This window comes from Acyrthosiphon pisum, chromosome X (genome assembly GCF_005508785.2).
Source record: "Acyrthosiphon pisum isolate AL4f chromosome X, pea_aphid_22Mar2018_4r6ur, whole genome shotgun sequence".
Lineage (NCBI taxonomy): Eukaryota > Metazoa > Arthropoda > Insecta > Hemiptera > Aphididae > Acyrthosiphon > Acyrthosiphon pisum.
Window position 1 is genome coordinate 69,247,338 of NC_042493.1, and position 11,287 is coordinate 69,258,624.

Sequence of the window (11,287 nt, forward strand, 5' to 3'; positions counted from 1 at the left end):
TATAATATTAATTTGCAGTTGATAAATAATTTTTTTTGCAAAAATACATATGGTGTTGTGGAATTTATAATAAAGATGGTATAAATCATATGTATTTCATAAATTAGAGTAACACTTAATGCTGAAGTGTAGGTTAAAATTATCAAGTCCAGTAAATAATGAAGTAAATGATAAAATGTGTTATCTTAATGTATAATTTTTAAAACTATTTCTAAAGTACAACAAAATGTAAAAAATCAAGTTACTCGAAATATTACTAAAAAATAAGTAAAAATATGTTATAAAAGAATATTTATAAATTAAATAATCATAGTAATTCATGTATTTGATTTCTTAAATAATTGTTTATGGTTCATAACAAAACAAAAACATTTTTTTTTTTTTTTTTAAATAACTATTTTCCAAAATTATAATCTTTTACCGCCTAATTTTAAGGACTGTTTGTTGCTACGTTTAGATTCTAATTGTTTTATACGTTCTTGTTTTCTTTCTTCACGTTTTTTGCGCATTTCTTCTTTAATCAACTCAGCTTCTGCTTCTATATAATCAATTTATTAAAATGTAATTAAATTTGATATTTTTTGATTCAAAAAGGATAATATAAACAGCCTTATACTCACTTTTTGCAAGCTCATCAGTATCATCCAATAAAATAGGCTCCTGATCTTCCCAACCGAAATCAGATTTATCTTTTATAGAATTCTATAACAATGAATCACATTGCATTTTATATCAAAAATGTAATTACCAATTAGAAAAAATAACAAAGTAATTATAATATAATTTCAATGGTTATGGTAATAGGTTGATCATCAAAATATCAACAAGACAATATATCGATATATATCAAATATAGAAAATATTGACAAATTAAAATAACTGTGTATGTAGGTAGTTTTCTTATCAACAATATATTAGTATACTACACAATAAAAGGTATAATATTAGCCGTCATACTGGTGTTGTGTCTTTAGTGCAGTGTTGAAAAGTATTAAAATGTATGAAAATAAATTTTCTAAATACTTTGCATTTCAAATACTTCGTTATCATTTAACATAGAAAGATCACATTTACCAGCTATTGTTTAGTTCATAGAGTAATTACTCTATGGTTTAGGTCCTCGTAATATCTATGGTAAATTGCTAATGTTGATAAGACAGATATCTTTATTATAATATAGATATTTGTTGTTGATAATCAATTATTATTCACAAGTAATTATTCAGTGTATAATAATTTCTATAATTTTTTTTCATAGTTTAATTAATTTATAATACACTGCATTAATAAAAAAAAATAATAGATATTATACTATAATCTACATTTTTACATTTGCTTAATGTTATAAACTATTATGGCTTTTTACCAATCTGATACCTATGTATACCCTGTTCAAAATAAAAAGCGCTTAGATTTATGTAACAAAACCGGTTTTGCCCATGACCACCTATGTGCTTCTTATTTCGAACAGGGTATAGACATATAGTTAAGTTATATAATATGTTAACTGAAATTAAAAGTATATGAAATTTATTCAATTAATTTTTACATTAAGTATTTAAATATGTATTTTTAAAACTAAATACTTTTTTGTTGCTTGTATCTGTATTTGTATATAAATAATTTTTAAAGTCTCTCTTTGTACAACACTGGTTTAGAGTAACCGTGAAGGCGGTAAAAAAATATTTTTAGTTTAGATTCTAGAGTTTTTGTTTGGAATTGAATTTAATATGAATTTATGATTAATATTTATGTGTTATTTGGTTTATGAAATTAAGGAAGCATACTTTTGTATGTTTTATTGGGTTTTTTTTTGTTTTTTAAATAAAATTATAATAAAGTAATCTTATATTTTATCAGGATTATTATAAGTATTACATAATTTTTTAATATATTGTTTTTTTTTATTTGCTGTTGCTTTAATTTCTCGACATTTTAATCAGTCGCAATTTTACACCTATTGATGTTTTGACTTGTCGATATTGTAACTATCAGCATTTCAATTGTATTCTATTTTTATAAATTATACTGTACCGAAGTATCAACACCAATACTTTCCCAATCATCTCCAACATTCCATCCAGAATTATCATCCCAGTCATTAGGTAATGAGGAATCTTTCATGGAATTTTTGTGATTTTGTGTGTCCTAGAAACAAAACAGTTTATCGTTAAAGTTAAAATTGTATTTAAAAATATATGTTAAGCTCTTTCCAAATCATCTATATTATAAAAAAAAATTGTATTTGTGAACATACATTTTAAATCATTAATATTAGATGTGAAGGAAACTATTTATTTACAATTAATATTTATGTAAAAACAAAAATCTAACCTGTAAAGTATTTATACTTTCAATTTGTTTCTCTTTGTACACATTTTTCACAATATTGTCTTTCAATAATTTGCTGTGCATCTGTTGTTCACAGTTATTTACACTTGTATTGCTTAAGTTATCTAAAAAAAGATTAAAACAAGATGAAATAGTTGCAACCAATTTGAATTAGTACACATTGTAAAATTCAAGGGCTTTATCAATGAAAGTACTAACTTTTTGATAGCTCTACTGACTTTTCATCCTTTTGAGGAATTTTGGATGAATAAAACTTGGAAGTTACCGTGGTGACAGCCCATCCTGCCCATGTGGGTATGGCTGGACTTGTAGTATTGGCAACCTCTTCTTCTACAAAATACAATAAACACATATTCATTTTTATTTAAATCCAATATTATAGGCGTGCGCTAACCTTGTTGGCAAGGGGGGTGGGTAGTGGGTGAAAGTAATTCATAATGGCCTACCTCAGGTGTGATACCACAAAAGTTAAACAGTGGGCAGTATTTTTATAACATAATGAATATCAATTATTATTGGATTTGTATGATATTAATGTAACCTCAAGAATAAATTTATGATTTATTAATATATTGGGGAAAAACTAAGTCTTAGTAGTGCCTCGTCAGGCAGCTCAGCTTCCAAGGTAATATGCCTTTTTTTTATACAGTATTTTTAAAAATAATTTATTAATAACGAGTCATGATTTAAGATTTCTTAATATTTTTAGTAATTTATGTACTATATTTGGAAAAGGAAATTTAGTTGTACAGCTACCAATCCCGTGCGCACGCTTAAGTTCATATATTATTTTATGTTAGATAACACATTAATCTCTACCCATTTTTTCTTTTAATCTCGCATCTTCAGAAACATTTTCAAGCTTTCCTAAAAATCCTTTGATTGTTTGAAAGGTAATATCTCGTACTCCCTTTTCTGGGTCAAGCGTTACTTGACATAATGCTGGCAATACTCTGGTTGATACTTCAATCAAAGGATAATACTGTTGAGTAGCTGAAAATGCTGAAACACCTAATAATAATAATAATAAACGCATTAAAACATATTTAATAAAAATAAATAATTACACATATACAATTAAATTAGAACAACCTGCCATTCTTGATGGTTGAAATGGATCTTTGAGTGCACGACTAAACGCAGAGGATAATATTTTACTCCTATTTTTTGGGTCTAAATATTGAGCTATTTTACCCAAGCACACAGTAGTGTTAGTCCTTATACTACCCTGTGTTTCAAAATATACAATATAAATAAATTATCAATTTATACATCTTCTGTTGTGTTATACCTGATCGTCTTTCATTTGTAAGCGAGCAAAATGTCGCATTAACTCCACATTTAAATTATTATGATTTAATTTTGAACTGATATAAACCATACTCTAAATAAAATGTTTGTAATTAATATTTTTTTACTTTATGATTTGATAAATTACTTACTCGAACAGTCAATTCTCTTATAGTTGGACTAGCATCAGCCAGACCGCTTACTAATAGTGGGAATATATTTGTATTCAATAAATCAGCTTTTAATCGGCCTGTAACATTTTAATTAAAAAAATTATAAAGGTGAAAATAATGAAAACATAAATAATTCACTATAGTAAAATTATCAATAATGTTGGTACATGTCAATAGTTTACGTATAATTAATAAATTATGTACATACTTGCATATAGTTCAATTGTATTGAGTAATAATAATCTAGTAGCTCGATCATTGGATTCAAATAGTTTAACAATACAAGGCACTATTTTTTCCTCAAACTCCTGATCATCTAACATGGTACTTAACTAGTAGAAATAAAATTATATTGACCAAGTAAGTAATATATATCTAATTCTCTATAAATAAACATTTTGATTACCTTTATCATTGAAGGAAATATAACTTTTTGTTCTTTAACATAATTAAACATTTCAAGAAGACTAGGCAACACATTGTACAGGGCTATATTTTTGGGATATGTTTCCAGTAAGCTGGGCAATTTCTCAAGAAATGCTGTTCTTTGAAAGTCATCCAATATATGATATTGACTTAATGATGTCATGGTTTTTTCTAAATCATTTCCAAAATATCCTTGTTCTCGTAACGTCGAAGTCACAATGTCATAAGATGGGCGGTTCATAGGATCTACAGCTACCAACTTTGGATATATTGTCAAAATCTCTTTAGGAATCTGTGTAATCAAAATTATACAATATTATTGTTTTTAATTATATTTTAAGTAAAATATTAGAATATACCTTTTTTGGAATTTTTAAGGCTGATTGATTACTTAATGGGCCATTGAATACTTCCCATATTAGTACACCAAGACCCCAAATGTCAATTGAACTATAAATAAGTATCAATTGAACATAATAATTAATAACATATTAATAACATAACAAAATATATGATAGGGATGCCAAACATATTAGGTAAGTACCTATTACAATCATAAATAAAGTAAAAAGTTATTGGTTTTTTGTTTTATGTGATTAAAAAATATGTTACGTTTACCCCGATTTCAAAATGTTTCAGAGTATAGCCCTCCAAATGAGACGAAAATTCGGTGATATGGAACGATTGCATCAGCAAAATAAATCAGACACTGATGTAGCTGTAATTAGGTTGGAACAGAGAATAATATTCTACTTTATAACTAAAGAACATCACTGGCAGAAACCGACACATCAGTCAATCTACGCTAGTTTAACTAAACTCAAGAAACTATGTACTGAATTAGAAGTTAACAGAATCGGATGTGGACTCAACGGGTCACAGTGGGAAACCTTCGCAACATGTTGCAATTTATTTTCAAAAATTCAGGAGTTACACTTTACGTTTGTACAAATGACGAAATAACAGAAGAAGAAAAAATGCAATTAATTAGAGAACTCCACATAAATCCCTTGGGTGAACATCAAGGGGTAAGCAGAACTTTCAATAGATTGTACGCAGAACATCATTGGAAAGGGATGGGACAACAAATCAAGGAATTTATAAAAAAAATGTCAAAGAAATAAAACCAGTACACGGATACCAAAAGAGCCCATGGTGATCACCACAACAGCGACCATAAATAATTTTCCTTGATGTCGTGGGACCTTTACCACGGTCACACAAGGGAAATTCATTCATTCTGACATTGCAGGATGACCTCACGAAATTTGCATGGGCTTCTCCGTTGGAGAACCATGAAGCGAACACAGTAGCACAGCACTTTGCTACTCAGTTTGTGTGCTTATATGGATCACCACAAAGTCTTGTGACTGACTGTAACACCGAGTTTTTGAGCAAAATATTTAAGGAAGTGTGTTAACTCCTCAAAATTCATCAAACATCAACCACACCATATTACCCTCAAAGCCTAGAAAAGAATCATCGCACCTTGTTGAAGGATCAACAAAATTGGGTTACCAAAATCCCATACGCAATGTTTTATCACAACTCAACAATTAATTCAGCTACAAAATTCCATCCATATCATTTAGTTTATGGAAACCCCGTTGCAAACCCTACATCTCTCACTAACAATCCAGAGCCTGAATATAACTATAATGATTACCAGTACGAAATAAAAAGACAGATGCAAGAGTAACAATCATTAGCCAGAAATCATTTGTTGAAAGCTAATGAAAAATCTAAAGAATATTATGACAGAAACTCAAATAAACAGAATTTTAACGTAGAAAATAAGGTTTTGTTGCAAGATAAAACATCAAAAAAATAAATTAACTCTTAGGTGATTAGGAATATTCGAGATACTCGAGACAGATCCTAGACAAAAAAATGTAATGTTAAAAAAAAAGGGAAAACATCAAAAAATCCACCAGAATCTTCCAAAGAAATTTCATGAATAGTGACCGATACAATTATTCTGTTTTAGGGTAATTATAATGACAAGACCAAAATCAAGAGAAGCAAGTAGTACCCTTGTGTTGCTATGTCTGCTGATCATTTTTGCCCAGTATCCTTTGGAACCGTTAGCGAACGTGGCCACGTACCAGAATTACGAAAGCATCTATTTTCAATGTTTAAGGAATATAAAAACCACAAATGCCGGTTGGATTCTAGTCACTTGTATAGATGTCAACTAGTTTTTGTGATATACAGAGTTAGAGTCATTATATAACATTACCGCAGACATTTGTTCAATGATTAAACAGAACTATGAGAATACAGCTAATTCTCATACATGCCAACTATTTGCTCAAGCATCACTTTCCTATTTGTATGAGATCCAAACAATCATCAGACCATCCTATCATCAATTGGACCAAAGATAACTACAGTGGATAGAGTTCGTCGTGGGTTTGGAAATACCTTTAAATGTTTGACCAACGTTCTTTATGGAAGTTTTTCAAATCTTGATTACGAATTAATATTTAACAAGTCAATTGATTTTACAAAGAATAAGCAGACTAATACAGATTTAATAGAAAAAAAATCTAAGAATATTCCAAACAGAGATGAGTGAAGCAAATAGCACAATGCATGAGATCACAGAAAATCAACAAAGATTCGAAAATAATGTCAAATACTTGAATGAAGAAGTAAAACAAGTTACGTAGGAAATTAACGAGTTAACAATAAAATCAAAGTTGCTAGAAAAATCAGTGTTTTTTGAAACAACTTTGAATCAATATGCTCACAAAACGCAAAATCTAATAGCAATCATCAATTCAGCAACTAATGGGAAAATTCATACAAGTGTAATACCCATAAATAAGTGCTTGACTGAACTCAGGGAAATTAAACTAATGTAATCTAAAGGAACTCACCTTCCATTAGACGTTACTATAGAACCCATTCCTGAAATTATTAGTATATCTAAAACTACTATATTGCAAAAAAATAATTTTTTAATATTTGTCGCAAACATTCCATTAATATCAGAGGATGAGTATATGTTATACCGTCCAATTTCTTTACCAATAATTTATGAAAAGAATAGTTTGATTTTAATTGAAACATAGAAAATCTAGCTCTTAGTAAGGATAGCAAACGCTAACAAATAAACAATGGGAAACATATTGTAAACCTCTGAGCCATTATATATTATGTAAAGGTGGACATTTCTTACACCATAGATCTAAATCAAATTTATGTGAATTAGCAATTTTTAAAAACCATAAACCCTCCTTCGATCATGCAGAGTTAAATTTATAATGTCAGATATAACTATTTGACATCAACTGACATCATCTGTAGATGTTAAAGGTACTATTCAAGGTACTTTCATAAAATTGTTTTCAAGTTTTAACATTTAACATAGGCAAGATATTATGGTTTTTTTTTTGTCCATTTTTCTGAAGTTCAAAATCTGGCAACCCTCAAATAAATAAATAATTTTCTCTTACAATGGTGATTGCCGATGTCCAGGAGCACAATATAACTCACTAACATAAGATGGTGGAGAATTGTCAACGGAATTCATGTATTCTAATTCGCCTAATTTCCATTGTCCGGCTTTATTTACGAATACTGACCAAATATTAACTTTATTGTGGCAGAGTTTTGCTTCAAAGTTTAAAAATTTTAATCCTTCCTGAAATATATTTTAAATAAAATCCACTATACATTCCCAAATATTGAACGGTTTTAAAATAAAAATGTACTCACTATTATATTGGATATTCCCCAAGCAATATACTGGTTCATAATATCCGTATGAAGGTTGTTTTGAGATGATATAAATGATTGAAGCGGTTCAACATACTCCGTACATAAATATATTATAGTTTTAACCTAAAAAGAAATTAAATATCACAATATAAAAAAAGGTGGGTAAGTGGATGTTGCTCTACTATACAGTAGGTTACAAGTGGGTCACTGTATAATGGATACTATTAAATTTGAATTCAATGATATAATATCACTGTATAAGAAAAACGATTCTGAGCGGAGACGGTATGTCAGTCTAGGTATAAGGTATCTTACATACTTATCTATGGTACTAAAAAAAAAATTTACCAATAATATGTATCTATAATAAATTCCAAATTAATCATATCACAATATCCATTAGGTACTTATAACGCGTTATACATCAACAACAAATTGTGGTACTATCATAGATATATAATAGTATACTTTAGAAGATTCAATAATATACAATCACAACAAAATAACTAAAATAGTTATTCCAGGTTTTTTAATATGTGATTTCGTCCAAACTTGAGCTTAAAATGACTATAAAAATAAATTGTGCTTATGTATTTTTTAGATTTTTTAGTAGTTACTACTTAGGTGGAATCTTGTTTTACATTTTTAATCTTTAGATATAAAAATTGAACATTTTATAAATTTTTAACTATGAAATAATTATTACATTTTAAATTTGATAAATTTTGTAAAAATTCCATCTTTAAATGCTTATAAAAAAAAATTGTGCCTATGTATTTCTAATATTTTTCAACAGCTATTGTAACAATATATCAGGAGCCTTTTATTAAATTTTTACACTTTTTGGCCGACAGATAAAACTTTATTGATATTTATAGAAAAAAAAACTAAAAAAATTGAAACTGGACCATGTCCGTAAACAGCTCAAAAAGTGTCAAATTATTTTCAAAACTTTCATCGTATATAGAAAAATACTATATAAACATTCAGTGAAATTTTCAAGTATCTACAGTTATTCGTTTTTTAATTACAACAAAATAAGAAAATAGTTACATGAGAAATCGAGTGAATATCAAATGTTTTAAAAATATGAAATTCAAACGCTCATAAAAATTTAATTTGACTTGCTTGTAGATATTTTTTTTTGATAAAGATAGTAGAAAATTCATGAGGAATCTTGTATTACATTTTCAAATCTTAAATTTTAAAAGAAATTTTTCATGAATTTCTAACTCAAAACAATTTAGAAATTTTCGTCATTTTTACGTATTTTGTCAATATTTGAACTTAAAGTGCTTATAATAAAAATTGTGACTATGGATTTTTAATTTTTTTCATCTGCCTTTAAAACAATATACTAGGAGCCTTCTATTAAAATTTCAAGCTTTTTTAACCAACAAACAAAATTTTATCGATATTTATAGAAAAAGCCTAACCTAACCAACTTGTATGAAAACAGTTTATTTATAAATTACCTATATAATAATAAAAATAAATGTTATTAAAATGTTAAATATTAACGAATTTCCATAGACCTATTAATATCTTATATCTATAATATATCTTATAAGATCTAATTCGTCTTTTGTTATCACAGCACTTAAACATTTTAGTGAATATGCATGGTTTATTTTGTAATAAATTATACAAATTATCTAAACCAAAAACAATAATGTATTACCTATTTAATGCAATATTGTAATAAGGTAATAAATAAAATATAATTGTCCATATAGCTGGTACTCGAGCATTATATTTAAACAATGTTAAGTGTAATCTATAAATTAATAAAAGGGAATATTGGTAAGTGGTAGGTAGCTACCGTAAAATAATATAATCTGTGTAGGGTGGAATACATATAATATTTAATTGAATATTGAAAAACGCTTCCGAGGTCTGTCCTGCGTCATACACGAAATTAGTCTATTATGTGTTTAATATTAAAATCCTTGTTCTATTATAATATTTAAACCTTCAATGTATTTCACATTTTTACTCGTTAAAATCGGTACAGCATTTTTAATAATGTGTTCAATAGGTTTTGCTAGGCGTATGGGACTGTGATGAAAATTGTATTCGCGCATAATACGAAAAGGATGAACCACAAAATAAACATCACATAATAAAAACTAATTATGTTTTAATATTTTATTCATTGTCCACAAAGGTTAATGTATTACATAATGTTTTATTCTTTATCGAACTATATGATCAATGCCGCCATCAGTTTTTCAGGTCAAGCATTGAACAAAAACGAAGAACAAGACACAAATAATATGACTGATACCTACAGGAATGCAGTGCCTCAATATACCGGGGTTACTGGAGGGTGCAAGAAACCCCCAGGATACAGGTTAAGTCATAACCACGGTTATCTACTGACTACTACCATATATAACAATGTTCATAACTAGGGCTTGGATTTCTAAGCGGTAGCATATATTTTCCCTTGGTCCAGAGGTGCAGGTCAACCTTTTTCTATATTGTGCCAAATATAGAGAAAAAAAAATTTAAAATGTGCCTTAAAGTTAACACAGCAATTAGTATAACACGACTGGCTTTATTATAGATTCTAATCAAATAATATGTTATATTACATAACATTATTAATGTTATATTTTGATACAATGATAGTTGCGTTATACTGTTATATTGTATTAATATTGAAAAATATAAATTTAGAAATATTCAAAAATTATATGTCATTTTATTTGACCCACAAATAATTTTTTTTTTTTTATTAAACAAAAATGTATATTTACAATCTGTATTTACACGTTATACAATAAGTAAATTTGATGTAGTTTGATTGACGGGAGAGGGGAGTCACCCAATGGTGGCAACTCGTTAGACAAACAATTTACAATTTTTAAAATTGAAATATAGTAAAAAGCACATGAGATTGCCTAGATAATAATCTTACCTTTACATTTTATAAGAGGTAAATTCGCTCTAATTTTTAAGCTAATGGAGCTAAACGTGTTCTGCTGAGCGTAGGTACCATTAGCAATGTTACGCACTTATAAGACGGAGGTAAAAATGTCTGTGTATCGTCCTCTTAAAATCGTAATCAATTAGGTAAGTAAAATATGTTTTAAATTATCTAATGCTAATGCTGGATCTTAAATGAAACATAATAGTATACAATATACATGTAATTGCAGATGCCTTTAATAATAACGTGTGTGTATATGCAAGCCCGGTTTAAGGATCAATTGGGTCCCGGGACACCAGTGGCGTATTTACGGGGGGGGGGGTAGATCCCCCCTTGACCTTTTTTTTTTGTAAAGTTAAGTTTACTTATTTTCTGTATTTCTCAA

General features: G+C 28.1%; 1 protein-coding gene across 2 annotated transcripts in view; it reads right to left on the minus strand.

Moving 5' to 3' along the window:
- Positions 1-324: 324 nt before the first annotated feature.
- The window catches only part of LOC100161775 (N-terminal kinase-like protein), a 13,283-nt gene continuing 2,320 nt past the window's right edge, over positions 325-11,287 (minus strand). Inside the window, exons 3-16 of one of the 2 annotated variants that reach the window (XM_001949404.5) lie at positions 7,965-8,090; positions 7,703-7,890; positions 4,601-4,691; positions 4,222-4,533; positions 4,024-4,147; positions 3,795-3,892; positions 3,644-3,736; positions 3,445-3,580; positions 3,172-3,363; positions 2,551-2,682; positions 2,335-2,456; positions 2,035-2,148; positions 621-702; positions 325-538 (exon numbers count right to left, since the gene is read on the minus strand). In XM_001949404.5, the coding sequence (XP_001949439.2) occupies positions 408-538; positions 621-702; positions 2,035-2,148; positions 2,335-2,456; positions 2,551-2,682; positions 3,172-3,363; positions 3,445-3,580; positions 3,644-3,736; positions 3,795-3,892; positions 4,024-4,147; positions 4,222-4,533; positions 4,601-4,691; positions 7,703-7,890; positions 7,965-8,090 (1,941 nt within the window). In that variant the 3' untranslated portion in view covers positions 325-407. Of the gene's footprint in view, positions 539-620; positions 703-2,034; positions 2,155-2,334; positions 2,457-2,550; positions 2,683-3,171; positions 3,364-3,444; positions 3,581-3,643; positions 3,737-3,794; positions 3,893-4,023; positions 4,148-4,221; positions 4,534-4,600; positions 4,692-7,702; positions 7,891-7,964; positions 8,091-11,287 lie in introns of those variants that run through there. The other variant, XM_029488775.1, reaches the window with a different exon arrangement.